The following is a 17,672-nucleotide window of genomic DNA, read 5'->3' as shown; positions in this document are numbered from 1 at the left end:
CTGTTCCAACAAAATTATTCATAGCATTCCCTTTTTACCTTTGAAAATATTTTTAGTTTAGATAATAAACCATATGATATACACTTACATATAAGCCAGATTCCTAAAATAAGAAAAAAGGTTGGTTGACAGATCTATTCATGAAATTATGATAAAATAGACACAAATTGAGTTAATCAAATGAAACACAAGGAGGAGAGAGTGACATTAAAAAACAAACAGAAATATGTGAAAGGTGGCGACTCCATCACAAGACAGCAAATCAGAGTGCTTACCAGAGACACGCGAGACCAGAATTTCCAACTACAACTACTACATTTGTGCTGCTTTCAACTAAATTCTACAAGAAATAACACTTGCAACAGAAAAAAGTCATAAACGAAAGCGAAAGCGCGGGTACCTTGCTCCTGGCGTCTCCTAACAGCTGTAGGCAGGAAGGTATTGGAGGACGGGGGAAAAAGCATAGAGAATTATGTCAGAAGCATGTGGGGGGATTGTTCTGGCAACAAAAGTGTAGAGCAAACATCTCTTAGCAAACCAAAACACGGGTAGGCAAGCAGTTTGTCTGGGGAGATGGTAGCAGACTGCTTTCCAAATGGCATTTCCTAGTCCTGCACCTCTCCCCAGGCTCTCTGGTTCATGGGAGAATTCTCTCTGAAACTCCCCACACCCAGGAGGCACATCTCCAAGCCACCGTTCATCTATTATTTGTTCCTATGAGAGCTTCTGCCTACCCCAGGGGCTTCCATTCTGTAGGCAAGGATTCCCTACCACTCTGGCACTTCCCATTCAGAAGCAGGTCACTTGGACAGACCAGACAGAGTGGACAAAGGCATAAGGGCAGCAGGGACAGAATGGGCCTGGGGCTCAGAGGGCACTCATGTCACTCAGCAAAGGTCTCAACTCAAAGCTCTGCTTTGCCTCCTAGAACTTGGCACATGGCCCCTTACGTGGGCTTTAAAGAGCTCAGAAAATCTGCCTGAACTGGAAGTCCCTCTTAGGTGAGGGTTCAGCTCCATTGCTTCCCAGCCTCCTGACCACTTCCTATAGGATCTCTGCATATATAAAAGGCAGATTCAGAATGCTTTGACTTGGAAAAAGAAAGCCTCTCCGGATTCTGTCCCAGCTCTTGACTCTTAGGTTAAAAACATGGTTCAAGCAACACTGCACACTCTAATACCTGCCAGAAAAAAGTCCTTCTGTGCTCAGGCTGATGAACAGAGCTGGCCAGGCTGGCTGCCTGCCCAGGAAAGCCTTCTGACAGCGGTCAACGGCTTGCTCACAGATCCGCATTATAGAAAGCACCTGACTGAGCAAGACCACACAAGGCGGAGAAGCGAGGGGATGGAAGCGGGATTCACAGTAGCCACAGACCACAAAGCGATGGTCAGGTGGCACAGGCTGACTCCAAGACCTTGGACTGGAAAGTAAGCCGGTGTTATGTGTGTGTTCTTTTCCTAACTAGAGGATAACTCTTAGACCAGCAAAGGGCAGAACCATGAGACCGTTCTGAAGAGCACCTATTTCAAAATGCTGAACGCTTGAAGTGGGTGTGGGAGGGTGTTCCTACCAACTGTCAGGCAAGCTCACCACAGGCTGACCCTACAGAATGTTTGCTGTCCCACAGACTGAAGCACACATGAGCACTTGAATTTTTTTTTCAAGTATAATAATGTAATATGCGAAAATTCCCTCCACTAATGCTTTGGATATTTAGAGACCAAACCTTAATATTTAGGAAAATTTGCATGTGTGTGCATGTGTGTGTGTGTGGGGTCAACCTGAGGTACCATTCTTCAAGATGGTGTTCACCTTGTTTTTGAGACAGGATCTCACTTATCCCTGAGCTCATGGACTCAGCCCGGCTGGCTGGCCAGCAAGCCCAAGACATGAGCCCGTCTCCATCTCTGATGCAGTGATGACAAGGGCATACCACCACACACAGCGTCAGGGATGGGTTCCGGGGACGATGCTCAGGTCCTGGTGCTCGCACAACAAGTTCTTTAGTGACTGAGCCGCCTCCCCAACCCAGGTCATTCTTCTCAAATACAGAGAGCTGATCCATTTTTAGGGGTGGGGCAATCCCCTAGGTCAGAATCACGTAACAGAGTAAATACAACTGTCGGGTCTCAGACTCTATGGTCTGCTGTTACAGTCATGTGTGCAGGCTGTGCTGGGAAGGCTCATAAGGTACCGGAGGCAGGAGGATGAACACAGGAGATACGGCGGGAAAAGAAGCTATGGCATACAGAAAACAAGAGGTGGCTCGATGACATGTGGGAAGCCCAATGTCATCAGTCTCCTGAGTGCCAAGGAGCAAGTACAGGTCAGGTTCTCGATGCTGCTGCTCCCTGGGAGGCTGACTTCACCATGTGTCGTAAAGAGGTAAAAGTGAGAGAAGGAAAATAATAAGCTTTACATAACTTTTTTCTCTTTCTCCTGTGTATATGTGTGGTGTGTGGGCATGTCAGTGTATGTGTGTGTGTGTGTGTGTGTGTGTGTGTGTGTGTGTGTGTGTGTGTGCGCGCGCGCGTGCGCGCGCATTAAGGATGGTGAGGGTCTTCCTTGCTTACTATCTAACTCAGTTGAGGCATGGTCTCTCACTAAAACCCACAGGCTGCCAATATGTAACCTAGCCGGCAAGCTTGCTCAGAAGATTCCACTCTGCCTCTGGAATGCTGGGATCACAGGCAGGCCACCCCTGAAACCTGGTACCCATGTGTTTTCATGGTGGAGCCATCACCCCAACCCTACCCACGCACTTCTGTAAAAGATGACTCAAGTCACTGATCTGAGGCAACGTTAGGATAGAAGAGTATGTCTGATCACCAGTGAGCCCATCCTCCCTGGGCCTCTTACCAGCGCGTCGGCCACTGCGGCTTCCAGGTCTGTGCTGGTGCTCAACACTCGCATGGCATTCACGGAACCAGGGATTCTTCCTGACTGGCCCAGCCCAAACCGATCTATTAAAAAACAAAAGCAGAACCCATGTCAGTCGACTTACATCTTCTCAGTTCTCTGCCAGGGTTCCTGCTTCCTCCCACTACAGACAGAAAGACATGAAAACTCTCTAGCTGCTGTGAACGGCACTGGACGTGCCTGCCAGTGGTAGAGCTGAGGTATTCACATTCAACACTAATGAGTCACAGCGAGTGCTTTTCCCTGTTCATTCTTTTGTTTGTTTTTAAGGGAAGCCTGAAAAGGCTTGGGACAGAAGACAGGAGAACTTATGGAAGGGAGCAGGGCTCTGGGTTGAATCTTTTACTCCATTTAGCTTTCTTTCTAGAGGTAAGTGCCCTGGATGTTTGCCTAACTTAAGCAAGCCTCATGGTTTGGGGAAACCCAAGGCAAAGTGATGGAAAAAGTTAAAATTTAAAATAAATTATTAAATTGATCTTGGTACAAATTTTCTTTAGTGTTATTATTTAAAGATCAACTTACTAAAATCATCTAATAATCTCCATAAAAATCTAGTGCCTTTTTTTCAGAACATTAATCATTCAGACATCTTCCATTTAAATTTTACTTGAGTTCCTTTAAGGATTTTTGAATGATAAACTTTATACAGGTAAGACAGAAGGAATCCAAAAACTTAAGATAAATGTTAGCAATTTCAGCAATTATTCTACAGTTCTTTTTTAAAGTTATTTTAATTTATTTGTGTGTATGTATGAGAGTGTGTGCCACACGTGTGCTAAGAGGCCAGAAGAGGGCGCCAGATGCCCTGAGCTGGAATTAAAGGCACTTGTGAGCTGCTTAACACGGGCACTGGCAACTCAACCTGGGCTCTCTGGAGAAGAAGTGAGCGCTCTTACTCACTGAGCACCTCTCCAGCTTCCTAGGGTGTTCTTCATCAGGTGAATGAAGACTGACTTCTTACAGTCCCACTGAGTCAGCTAACCAGCTTAGAAAGTGCTGGAGAGTAAAACCACAGCAGGAGAAAGTTCCTGGACACTAGACATTCCAGGGAGGGCTCATCATCTACTGATGAAAGTTTCCCATTAAAATCCTAACATACAGGAACCTTTAGAAGAAAAAAATGTGACGATAAACATTTCTCCTGCATTAACGAACACTATTTGGACAAGGAAAAATAAACCTCTACCTTAGTCACACTTTAGCAATATAGCATTTGGAATAAGATAGAGTGTTTACTTTTACAGGAACTGATCTTTTTTTGAAGTTACACTTTAACTTATTTATTATTATCTGGGAGGAGCTATGGTACTCATGTGGAACTCAGAGGACAACTTGCACGGGGTCAGTTCTCTTTTTCCATTGTGGGTCCCAGATATCCAATTCAGGTTGTCAGGTTTGGTGGCGTGCCTTTACCTGCTGACCCATCTGGCTGGGCCCTAGGAATTTCTTATGAAATGATATATTTAAGCATTTGGACAGGGAATAAGACACCATCTACAAAATTAGTGAACTTTGAAAATGTAGCATTATTTAGCTTTTTAAAAATATCACCTTCTACCACCACAGGCAGGGAAAAATAATTTACACACCGCTAGTCAAAAGACTCATACACAGTCACAAATTTTTTAATAAAGAAACAAAAATTGTATGTTATACTATCCCCTTTTTTAATGCACTTGCTGATGATTACAAATGTCATCTTATTCCATTAGGTTTGGGTGGTGAGTTACTGTTGCTTATGAACTACAAAGACCACAGACAGTCAACTCAGACCTACACATGTACGCTTATTTGTTAGAATGTGAAGCAGGGATGGAATTAAGAGTGATATGCATGCTGTTTTATAAGTAATTTTGGTTCAAGTCTTTTTTTTTTCTCCATTAAAAAAGGGTAGATAGCAGGGGATTTATGAGTAAGGAAATGAGTAATTCAGTTAAAAGCCATTTAAAAGTTACCCAGCATAAACATAAAGTCTTAAAAACAAACAGAAATTAAAAAAACAAAACAAAAAACACAAGTAGATTTCATGCCAGCAATTCTTATTCCAGGGATAATACTGGATCTTTTCTGACAGAAAATTAAAATGTTTTAAGAATAAAGCAAGGATTCAGTGCTTCCCAGATGCATATAGCTTTGCCACACACAGCAACTGTTGGTCATCTGATAAAGTAGACACTGTGACCTGTGGATCTGAAGGGGACATGCTTGTGTAGATCTAAGCAGAATGACAGACTTTTTGTTTTCACCAGGCCAACCCCTGTCGTCCATACCCACTGTTCCAACATTATGATAAAGCTGTTTTCCAAGGGATGGATACAGAGGACTGTGCCCTCGGCCTGGCCCCTAATCCTTAGGAACACATTCCATCAGAGCGTACATGGTGAGAACATGTAGCTGGCTTCCTTTCGAAGAATGCAAGGGCAGTAACTTGATAAACGGGTAAGCATTGGCACCATTAGCGGTCTGTGAATTAGTAGAGCATGCTGACTCCACTGAGAAACTAGCCATTAGGGGTTATTTGTGTCTGAGCATGACACCAGCTAAGGTGGCACACGGATGCATCTTTAGACATTCGCTCTATACTCCTGTGGCCAGTGGGTTTTGGGTGAGTGAAGCTCAGGCAGGTTTGGAGTTGACAGGCAGTGAGACTAACCTCTTGCTTCCTCATGGCCTGGATCCTGACCCTGCTTTTTCTGTAAAGCTTATATGTGCATCTTCCTGTGCGTGGAACTGTGTGTGCTGTCCTCTGAGGTGTGTGGACCTGGTGTCTGATACTAACACACTAGCTTAGCATCTGACAGGACACTGCAGTAAGACTGCTGGATGACGTCACCCCTTTCCCCACAGGAGACCTAGTGACACCTTTCCTGGGAAGGGGTGTGAGGAAGAGGGAAGTAGTTCCCTGAGTTTTGTTTCGATGTAAATATGAACGCTAGAGAAACAATGCCAAACAGGCAACCAAGCATCAAGCCTATGAACAGAACCATAAACATTCAACAACGGAAAAAAAGAAAACACAGGAGGGGTGGACATGAGGTGCACACATGCCGAGCGAGCGCTAGCTGACGGGATGACAACAGGGGCTGACGTGGGGTGGGGACGGATGAGAAGCCAAGAGTCATGCAGTTAGCACTTGTTCACCTGACTGCCCAACAGATTCAGCAGTGGAGAGGGCACTAGTGGACCTGGAATGACGTCGAGAAGCTGCAGGTAAAAGGAACGGCAACACCCACAGGGTTAACAACACACAAGTACCAGAGGAAATGCGGGGTGCGGCTGCTACCACCAAGGCCGCGGCAATTCTCATGAGGAAATGGTGCTGGGTATGAATGGACAGCAGGACGGGCCCGCACACTGCATGGTGGCCACGGGCCTCACACAGCTCTTACACACACAGGCATGACAGAGGCTCGTACTACAGTGCCTCATATAAGGACGCACTGACGGACTCAGACTCCAGGTTTAATCACACCACGAAGCTTCCATCAGCCATTATGGAATAAGCCACATGAAGAACACCAGGAGTCAGAGCACTGTCTGAACCCAGGGCGGACAGCAGAGGATGGATCATTAACTCAGCTCACGAGATGGGTCACTGGTATGTGATGCATATGCCACACCATGCACCAAAAACAAAAGCAGAGAGGTTCATAATGTTATCTCAACAGAAATTCACGGATCACAAGGGGGCTCAATAACTGCATTCTGCCCAGTGGAAGGGCCAGCTGTCTACCGCACAGCTACCCGAGTTATCAATGCACTTGTTGGGACATTTCAGCATCCATGGGCAGTGAGTGTAGACGCCTTCCCTGGAGACACAGTGCAGGAGACCGTGTGAGCACTGGTTCAGAAACACACATGGCAGGCCTGGTTTGCCCACAGCTGGCTGTGGCCCTTGGTAATAACGCTAACCCTCTGTTTCTCTTGGTTTCTTCATCTCTAAAGTGGCGTCAGTCACAGCACCTACCTCTGGTAGGATGGAGAGTGTTGAGGGGAACACACCCCACTGCTAGCACACAGCAGTGCCGGTAACCATTAGCATTCGGGAGAGCAGTGGAGGTCAGAGGGAACTCACATTTAGGATATTTTATGAGTATTTGTAGTATGTTTACAAATGTATCAACCTGATGAAATAGATGTTAAATTCCATCCTTGTGAAGAGAGTAACTTTGAGAAATAAATATGGAATAAGAAGTTGGTCTGAAATGCTGATGTCACAGGTCCATATAACATCCAGCTACTCATCTAGTGAAAACGATAGAAGATACCTGTTGCCTTTCATTGCTCTGGAAAAGTCATGGTGTTATACATAGAATGCTCACGGTTAACAAAACCACAGAGGTGAAACCCTTTACCCGCCCCCCCCCCATTATTCTGCACACGTTAAAACTCACACATTTATTCACAAAGCGTCAAAACCTCCAACCTTCAATGTAATTTTATTTCTAAGCTCATGCCACTTTATAAAATATATACCCTGAGGTAGATGTGATATTAAGAAGAGAACATTACCTGGTCAAGCAATAAAAATTTTAGTAGCTTGAAATAAAAAAAGGGGAAATCCTCTTTTCAGAAGATTCACACACAAAACATTGAGGTGAGGGTCTAGAACAAGACTTACCACTTTTTTAGACAAGGAAGCTGGTTATGGTTCCCTTAGACCAGAGTGGACTGCATGGTTCTTATCTATCACATGAGCACTCTAGCTTGAAGCTTACATTGAAAAGGGATTTAAGCAACACTTGATCCATCTGTAGGTTTCTTAAAATGTATTTCTTTGGTTTGAACATAGTACTCTACAGAACGTCTGCTTTGTAATGACTCCTCTGTTGAATTCCCAAGTGAACACCCAGCAATGGAATCCATGGAGGACTCCCTAGTGTCAAACGAAGTATGACCTGATAGGCAGCAGAGTTCAAGTCTGCAATTTCGCTTCGCATTAGGACTATTGAGAGGCTTCAACAGTGTCACAAACTTAAAAACAGCAGGTGCAACTGGTAACTGTCCACAGCTTCCACGCCTGTAGATTCTGAATAGACTTTGTCATTAGTCCCTAAAGAACACAGCACCACAACCATTTATGTAGCACTTACATTGTGTTTCCTACTATAAATAATCCAGCAATGATTTGAATGTATGGGCAGGGAGGTGTGGGAAGCATAGGCTGTGTTCAGTACTCCAGCATTTTCTAGAATGGTCTTGAGCATCTGCAGGCAGTCCTGGAACCAACCCTCTGTGGACGCAGAGAGCGTTCTGCATTCATTGAGGCAGTTCCCTCCCTCCCTCCCTCCTTTCCCTCCTTTCCCTCCTTCCTTCCTTCCTTCCTTCCTTCCTTCCTTCCTTCCTTCCTTCCTTCCTTCCTTCCTTCCTTCCTTCCTTCTCCTAATACAGTCTGGTCATGTAAGTTTACTCAGAGAGTAACTGGTGGGAAGTGATCAAGGAAACAAGAAAAAGGAGGCATTCAGGGATATGTAGCAAGCTCCCACAGGACAGCCACTTTCTGGGGTGCCTCTCTGAATCCTCTGGTCCTAACTCCAAGCCTGGAAACCAACACTTCAGTAAAATCTCTTGAGCCTTTTTCTGTGTCTAACCCAGTAAGGGCCTCACTGCAAAGCTTTTACCTCACGGTTAAGCAATGGGAGAGACACTCTGCAGAACTGCTTTTGAACAAGGCAGGCTGGGAGCCAAAATCACACCTGGCTCCTCAGTTTCAGTGTCTGACTGTAAGATCAGGCTTGGAGGCTGATGATATAAGGGTGCTTGTCACTCAGTGTGCCAGCTGATGCTTCGAATGGTGCCCTAGGTTATCCCTCTGGACACAAGTTTGGGGGCCAGATTTAACCCAAGGAGGTAAGGTCTAAAAATTCAGCTATAGGCATTTCCTACTGCCTCGACCACAACAGAAGACAGCGCCTGATGAAGCCAGAGTTCATTAGGAGCCACAGCTTCTGCCTTGGTGCAGCAACCACACACTACAATATTTTGAGATGTCACCAATGGTTAAGCAGATCTGTTTACCCAAGGAGCAAAAACTGATGTAATCAGTCAATTGCTCAGGGTTCAATCTAGATACCAAGAATTCAGCCCTCCTTGTCTGATCCACAACTGCGTGTCAGACTTCAAGTCTGGGTCCACAGACAGTATAAAATGTCAGCCATAAGAAAAAACGCTGACCTGCTTCTCATACCCAAAACCATCCACAGACTGAACTGCTTACTCATGGAACAGGTTGTTAGGAAGGTCAGAGGGTATGGCAAGGCGCCCAGGTGCACAGTCTGAACTGAAAAGGAAAAATCACCAGTTCAGCCAGGGGTTACACACGGGTAGGAAGGACCACTGCTGCACACCTGACCTGCAAAGCTGCCTGACAGAGGGACAGAAGGAAGGCTGGCCACCTAGGGGAGGAGCCACTAGAGTAAGACCACTGTCCAGAAGGCCTTTGGTGCCCGCCGTCAGAGGCTACACTTCAGTCACTGACACTGGAGAAAAAACAAGGCATCAGAAGAGGTGTCGGGCATCAGCAGGAGAGAGCGAGTGAGCGAGCGAGCCTTGATCTACTAATGTCTCTCTCAGAGTGACATTTACAGAGCGGAAAGATCAGCTGACTAATCACACCGTCAAAAGACACAAAGCACAGCCTGCTGAAGGCCCTGCTTCACTGGGAACTGGGATCATTCCAGGTCTGGGTCTAATACAAAATTATTTCCGTTCTTATGTTAAGAGTGAAAAATAACCGTCGACGGAGAAGCAGCCTTTCATCAGTGTGTGGATGGCCACCTTTGGGAACTGACAGTCTGTACTAAACAGACGTACCATGCCCACTTTAGAGGAAGGCAGGGCCACTAAAACCAAAACCCATTTAACTCCCAAAACATGATTACACTTTTGTCCTTCCTTTGAATAATATATATTGGGTTTGAGGGCGTGGCTCAGAGCCTAGCACCCTGGAAGCCTGAGGCCCTGGTTCCATCCTCTTTAGGAAAAATCAAGGAAAACCCGAAATTTGATGACTAAATGTGAATTCACGTGAAGCCATTCACTTCAGCTAAGTTTTGCCTTATGTTAGACACTGCCACATGAATGGGCTTGCCCAGTGACAGGAGGCCACAAATGGCCATGGCAGGTTGAAATGGTGTGTTTTTTCCTCTAATGTGTGAAAACTGGTAGTTGCTGAAGTTTATGCATGCAGAGGGGACCACAAGGGTGACTGAGGAAGAGGGAGGGAGAAGACAGGATCACGGGGCAGCAGAGGGAAGCGGCCATTCCGCCCAGCAGTGTCTGCAGAAGCACCGGGAGCCCCTGCACAGCGCCTATGGGTACTCACCGAGCGGAGCGAAGCCCCGAGCAGGGCTGGTATCGCGGCTGCTCTCACGGCTGGTATCGCGGCTGCACCCCTGACTCATGCTGGGTCGGGGGATACGGCTGCTCCGTGCTAGCGTGCAGCATGAGGGGTTTCAGAGAAGGTGAACAAATTTAATGAAGACAGAAAAACTCACAAGCATCAGTCACATTTGCTTAAATGTAATTACGACATTGTCTATGCTGGGAGGTATGGGCCATTGGCCCATGAAGAGGTCTTATTGACAGGACAGTCTGGACAAATTCAACTGTGCTCTGTCCCTCAGAAGGCTGTGGATTTAAACAAGGAAGTGAAATTACACTTAAATGTGAGAAATGAAACCTTCCCAAAGGGCAGCCTGGCATCAAATATAATAAGATTTAAGCTATCAGAAACAATGAACATCTATGGCTTTAGCAGACATCTCGACAAGAGCTCTGGAGACAAAAGCTGTTTTCATGGCACTTGGTTCTCCAAAAGACCATTTAATATGGATGCATAATAGGAATAAAGGCTCCGGGCTTGAAGTCTACAAACTTCCCTAAGGAAAAGAAGAAGGCTCTTGACATCCTGGCAAGATGGAGATGTCATGCACATAAGGCCAACCATCTAAACCAACAGATGTGAAATCAGGATTGGCTGCTTATTACCTTCTGATCTCTGCAGCAAGACAATGGACAATCTCAGTACTGGAGCAAGAAGATTCCTCTACTGGCCTTGGAATAGTACTTTACAGATGTCTCTGGACAGGTTATTATTGAAACATTAGACTGTTAGACAAAGTCGTGAAATAGTCTAAGGTCTAATAATACCTTGGCTGTGAAGCTGTGTGATACCTGTGCTTCTCGATTTGAGCAAACAGAAATAAAGTACTGGCAAACACTCTTCAGAAACACTGAGTACAGGGTAAGTGCAGAGGAATGCCTACCATCACAGCTGGGGAGACATCTCATCTTCAGAAGTCTAGAGCTTCTAGATTAGCTAGGAATGATTCTTGAGACTTTAGAAACCAGTGAGCTTGATTCTCTGATAGAATAACAAGCATATCTTCTATGTCACAATGAACAGAGCCTGCTATTTCAGAGCAAAGACTTACAACTAAACTGTAACAAGAACACCTCACTAGCCAGAATCATGAAACTATCCATTAAGAAGAATGTGCAAGGGAGAAATGAAGCCACTTAGTGTGTGCCCAATAGCTCTGTGCTGGGGTGGAACCTGACCCCAAGAGCTTGGAAGTGATGTCCAGACACTTGTAAATCTACCGGAAGGGAAGGTGAGGCAAGGATATAATCCAAATGATCGACCCCAAAGGCCTCACTAGAAGCTTCTTCATTTGGACAGAATGCCGCAGGAACACTGAGGTTTGAACTCGCAGTACTGGTGGCTGATTAATGGCGACTCCTGCTAACATTCTGAAGAGGTCATATCAGGAGCTTCCTCAAATGTACACAGCAGGGCTGCTTATCTTTAGAGACTACTGTGCCAGAGCCACAAAGGGACCACAGAGCTCCTGGCTGCCTCGCTGGTCCAGCTACTTGGTCTTCTTGGTTCTCGCCTGCCCCACAGGAAAACAAGGAAGGAGAGAATCGCCTCACTTATATGAGAAGGGTACTGCGGATAGTGCACATACACACTTCAGAGTGCCACACATCATCCACGGAAATCCTAACCCTTTCTACTGTCTGTTCCAGAACAGGCAGTTTAAGAAGTCCTCGTGGCTCTTCATATAAGTGTATGCTCAGTCTTTTCCAGTTCATAGAGATGCGAAAGAAATGGACTCCATGCTCTCTCTGGAGTAGGCCTGCTTTATGAAGACAATAAAGACCACGGAAAGAGCCAACTGCTGTGGTATGGAATAATGCCCACATAAACTGCGTGACCAACCATCCATGCTCATGGGCTCCTGTATGATATGGCATACAGAAAAAGAATTCTGTCTACTATTTTGTCAGAAATTTGTCCATAATTGCCCCAAATCTCATTAAAGTACATTTTGTGGTAAGAGTGGTATTTCAAATGTTGGGTAATTTAACCCACAAGAGAAAAAACATACACTTCCAACATTAGTTCCAAGACTAATCTACAGAAAGATCTAGAATAAGCACAGAAAACTAATTTTATAGACTAAGTGGTCAAAATTCATTCATATAATCTCCATCCATCCATCTGTTCATCCACCCATCCACCCACCTACTTACTTACCTACTTACTTATCTACCTACCTACCTAGAATAGAAAATCAGCTTGTCCTGTTAGTAAGCGGCCAAACAAACATCCTAGATGAGGCAATGGCATGGGGGAGGTATAAGAGGAACAGGCAAAATATACTTGGTCTTCCTAACAGCAGTCACTCCAGAAAACTCTTGACTTTTATCCCACATGCAATGCTGGCAGGTATTGAAAAACCACTTGTTTGGTTTGTATTTCTGATAGACTCTACCCTACATCACAGTGTTTAAGAGTAATCTTTACTTTTGTCTTGAAAATGATTTATTTTTATTTTTACTTATGTATATTTGTTTATGTCTACAGTAGAGCATTCCACGTGAGTGCAATACCTGTAGAAGCCAGAAGGGGCATCAGATCCACCCAGGCCGGAGTTAGAGCTGGGCCCTGGCCACTGAACTCCAATCCTCTGCAAGAGTGTACGCTCTTAACTATTACGCTATGTCTCCAAGCCTACTTTTGCCTTTTAAGGAATGACCCAACCAGAGTGCATGGCAAAGCAAAGGTACAGGAGAATTACTGAAAACTACCAGAAGCTAAAGGAACAAAATGCCTCTAGACACTTTCATGTCTCAGCAAATCTAGTGTCATAATTAAAAGAAATCATTCAGTTAGCTTCAATCTTCCAAAAATCTTTTAACTGGAAAGTCATAAGACATTTAAAATTATACCACACAATGTAGGTTGCAAAAATGATAAACGGTTTCTCTAGTCTTTTGAATAGATGCACACTAGAAGCAACCTGGAGGCAACCGCTAACAGTCACTAGTGATGCTGGCTATTTCCATGGCTTCACGTCCACAAAGTCTTTGAAACACCAAAGTGGGACAACTTATGAATGTGCTTTCCTAACTGTTTGGGGAGGGAAGGGGGAGGAGGAGGGAGAGTGAATGTGAGAGAGAGAGAGAGAGAGAGAGAGAGAGAGTCAGTCAGTCAGTCAGTCTCTGGAGAGGGAGAGAGATGGGGGGCACTGTGTGCAAGACCAAGGGGGGCTTTGTTTCTTGACTGTCCAGTTCCATGCTTTTTTTCTCAGTAAGTCTTAAATGGCAGCTGAGTGTGACAGGCGGTGTCTGTAACCCAGCTCTGGGAGGCTGAGGAAAGACTCCTGGCAACTAGGCCACCTTGAACTACAGCTATGGTTCTAGCCAACCTGAGGTACAGAGTGGAACCTGTCTCAAAGATAAAAAGAACAGTTCCATAACAGGAGCCCTGGTGTTATTTCTATAACAAGAAATGGAAATTTGGTTAAATGTATTTAAAACAAAAGAAGATAATTTGTAGATCTCACTAGAATTGGTTTTCTGTCTTTAGTTTCTCTCTCTCTGTGTATGTGTGTGTGTGTGTGTGTGTGTGTGTATGTGTGTGTGTATGTGTGTGTGTGTGTGTGTATGTGTGTGTGTATGTGTGTGTGTGTGTGTGTGTATGTGTGTGTGTGTGTGTGTGTATGTGTGTGTGTGTGTGTGTATGTGTGTGTGTGTGTGTGTAAAAGATGGGGATGGATGGCACATGTGCAGAGGTCAGTCCCACCTTGCTGAGACAGGGTTTTTCTCGTTTCTGCCCGAGTCCCGCACCTGGGAGCTCACAAGTGCTCCTTTCTTCCTCCCACCTTGGAGCAGGTGCGCTAGGACCACAAAGGTGAACCTCCACATCTGGCATCTGGCCTTTAATGTGAGTTCCAGTGACCAAACTTGTGTCACTGGGTTTGGGAGGCTAGCAGCTTTACCCACAGAACCATCTCCCTGGCCTTATTATTAGCTTTTAATATAAATTCTAGGCCAAGTTTAGCAGCCATTAAAAACTGCTTAAGTTTTTTATTTATTATGTATATAGTGTTCTGTCTGCATGTATGCATGCAGGCCAGAAGAGGACACCAGATCTCATTACGGATGGTTGTGAGCCACCATGTGGTTGCTGGGAATTGAACTCAGGATGTCTGGAAGAACAGCTAGTGCTCTTAACCACTGAGCTTATCTTATCTCTCCAGCCCCCAAACTGCTTACGTTTTAATTGAGTTAAGTGGTTTGGTGATTTTAGGAGACATTTTTAAAACATGTTACCCCTCTTTTGAATATTTGTATTTAAACCTGCTAAGTAGTAAACCAAATGATCAGACACACAAATACATATCTAGTATAAACTCAATGATCACAGTAAACAATCTATTACTGAAAAACACTAGCACCTACCACCTTATAAATGATATGTGTACAGGTACATTTTGTTCATATGTATCTTTATACATGTGTTCTCGTAATGTGCAGAAATAAAACACCTTCAATCAGAACTTCATATATGATCTTAAAATTCCAGTACAACTCATCTACTTCATAAGCACCAAGGAAATAATGCCCTTCAAAGTAATACTTTAGACAGACATGGTAATACAATCCCAGCACCTGGGAGACAGACAGAGGTAGGCAGGTCTCTGAGTTTTAGGCTAGCCTGGGCTACATGAGACCCTGTCTCAAAAAAAAAAAAAAAAAGACAAGTAAAAATCTCACCTTCAAATATGAGCTCTTTGGAAGGAAACAAACTCCTTTACTGCTGTTTCATGATACTGGCCTTCAGAGCTCAGAACATGTTCCTTTTCTACTATACACCTGGACCACTGGGGTAAAGACTGTGGAGCAGCATGTCCTAGAGTTTCACGAGATTACTGAAATCATGTTATTCCCTAATTTCAAGAAGTATGTAAAAGGTTGTTGGCTGATTGTCAACTGGATAGGACACGTCACCAAGAAGATACGCCTTTGGGCATATTTGGAAGGGCGTTTCTAGACAGGGTAAACTGAGCTGGGAGGACCCATCTCCTGGGCTGGGGTCCTGGACTAGATAAAAGAGTGAGCTGAGTGAGCATCAGCATCCACGTCCCAGACTCCTGACTGTGGGTGCCACGTGACCTGCTGCCACAAACACCTGCCACAAGCCTTCCAACAAGATGGGCTGTCCCCTGGAACTGTGATCCAAAATAATCTCACCACGTAAGTGCCATTGTCAGGGGCTTCGTCACAGCCAGAAAAGTATCAAAATAAGTAGTGCTCCTGATAAACTCTCAATGTCCTAAACAGAAGAGACATTTTTAGATAGCACCATACAACTTACAGAAGCTTCAGAAATCAACAACGGAAAAGACAGCTGAAGAGTCATACCTAGATTTAAAATAAAATGTCTTCCAAACCAAACCTGAGCCAAATGCAGATGAGACAATTCAGACATTCATCTTGGCAATTTGAGTTCAAATCAAATCTTCCCCACTCCTTATCACCTGCCCCTGGCTGAGCCCTACCAGTCACTGCCCTTGACTGCCAGCCATCCCACACGGCTGACAGTCCTTGCCCAGCCGCTTCTGGACCTGCTTCTCTTTTCCCAAGAGTAGCTTTTCCTTGTACTTCAAAGCAGGACCTATTCCAGGACACCTGTTACCAGAAAATCTAGAGGGTCAAGTGGACCAAGCTAGGAGTCCCCTTTCTAATGGGTCCTGGGCACCTGCCACAGCACACCATGACATTTTACCTGTCCCCACCCCTTCCCAATAGATTAGAAGGGTCTGGAAATGAGAAGCTAAATTTATTTAATTTATCTTCTAATTCTTGGGTCTAAAAAAAGAGTACACAGTAAACATTCAAGTAAAAAAAAAAGGTTGAGAAGAATCGATTGATAGGAACACTAAGCTAACAGGAAAAGTTAAAGAAACAGTACTCCCATTTCACAGTAATAAATTTGTACCCAGTGAAGCAGATAGATAGGTAATAAAAGTGGGTGTGGCAATTACTAATCGTTTGGTATTATATCTTGAAAGAGTTTCACATTAAAAGGGAACATATGAGTTAGAGTATCAGGTCTGTAAGGTACTGAGAATCGTCTGTGTTGTAGAAACTAGACAACACTCAAGTGAGTATATCATCTCTAGCTTTCATGTTTCAACAAGTTATGTCAAAAGTAGACATGTTCTTTTACTGTAAGTTTTAACAATTAGGTTAGAGATCAAAATAAAAATAGGGGCTTTGAAATGCTTTTGAAAATTAATATTTCTTAGTGACTAGAACGAATCACTGAAAGAAAAATGAAGAGCAACAGGGCTTCTACCTAGGAAAGGCACTCTTACTTCCTACTCCAGCGCTTGGCAAATGACGAATTCCCACCCCATCAGATGGAAGCAGAAACCCCACACATTTGTGGGGTCTGATGAAATCCCAGTGCAATCTGTATAGTGTAGCACACAAAGCAAATGCCTGTTTCTAAGTACAGCTGATGTAGCTCCCTCAGCTCAAAGGCAGAGCTCCGTTTTCTGTATCAGACAGTAATGAGCTCATAACCAAGATAACAGCCACACTAGGAGTGAGGTTTCAAGTCTTGGAGAATCCTTACCTAGTCCTATCCGGTTAGGACTTGTTTCTCGGCTACATCCCTGACTCCTGGGGATTTTGCTCCGTTTTTCTGAAGACAGTGTGACAGGTGGGCCTCTTGAGGAACCCCCAGCAAGTCCACCATAGCCACTCCCCAACAGCTTCCCAGGGGAACTCGACCGGCTGCCAGCTAAAAATGAAACAAAATGACATAAAAGGTGAATAGAGATCAGATGACAATTCGCAGTAATTAAAGAAACACATGAATTTGATGAAACATTAAGTTTGATATAAAACAGGATTTTAGATGGTAACACTGATCTTTTAAATGGAGGACACAGGATTACTATCATTAACTAACATCCCTGCTCATACGACACATGAAGAACTCTGAAAGTGGAGACGCAGTTTCTGACGGAAAAGCTGACAGTGACAGAAACCCCCTGCACCAGAGCGCAGCTCTGTACAGGCCAGAGACACCAGCACCAGAGCGCAGCTCTGTACAGGCCAGAGACACCTGCACACACTCTCCCACTAACCACACTCACAACCCTGAAGCGCTGATTGCCTAAAAATTAAGTACAATCACTGGAGAACTAGAAATATGAATACAACAAAACTTCTTAGACATGAACTCAGGGAAAATGGGTTTGAGAAAACACCATTAATCTAACAAATGGAGGACAGACATGGAGTTGAAATAACTAGAAATGGTCTGGAAACCCCATAGGGTAAGCTGATACAAGTAAGCTTAAAGCTACCAGTGCTGAACTGGATGTGGCTGGACACCACTCATCTCTTAAGACAGGAAGTGTTTGGTCTACTGATTTTTCCCATCT

At 44.5% G+C, this 17,672-nt stretch overlaps 1 protein-coding gene across 42 annotated transcripts in view; it reads right to left on the bottom strand.

The window, feature by feature from the left end:
* Clasp1 (cytoplasmic linker associated protein 1) overlaps nucleotides 1-17,672 on the bottom strand; it is a 226,928-nt gene that overhangs the window by 62,388 nt on the left and 146,868 nt on the right. For 9 of the 42 annotated variants that reach the window (XM_036202589.1, XM_036202602.1, XM_036202592.1 and 6 more), the window contains 5 exons: nucleotides 16,856-17,023; nucleotides 10,244-10,351; nucleotides 6,061-6,123; nucleotides 2,860-2,963; nucleotides 401-424 (listed from right to left, as the gene is read on the bottom strand). In XM_036202589.1, coding sequence (XP_036058482.1) covers nucleotides 401-424; nucleotides 2,860-2,963; nucleotides 6,061-6,123; nucleotides 10,244-10,351; nucleotides 16,856-17,023 — 467 coding nt within the window. The remainder of the gene's footprint in view (nucleotides 1-400; nucleotides 425-2,859; nucleotides 2,964-6,060; nucleotides 6,124-10,243; nucleotides 10,352-16,855; nucleotides 17,024-17,672) is intronic. The other 33 variants (XM_036202616.1, XM_036202617.1, XM_036202606.1 and 30 more) reach the window with 6 other exon arrangements.

Source organism: Onychomys torridus, chromosome 11 (genome assembly GCF_903995425.1).
Source record: "Onychomys torridus chromosome 11, mOncTor1.1, whole genome shotgun sequence".
NCBI lineage: Eukaryota > Metazoa > Chordata > Mammalia > Rodentia > Cricetidae > Onychomys > Onychomys torridus.
This window is presented reverse-complemented; position numbering and strand designations above follow the sequence as displayed.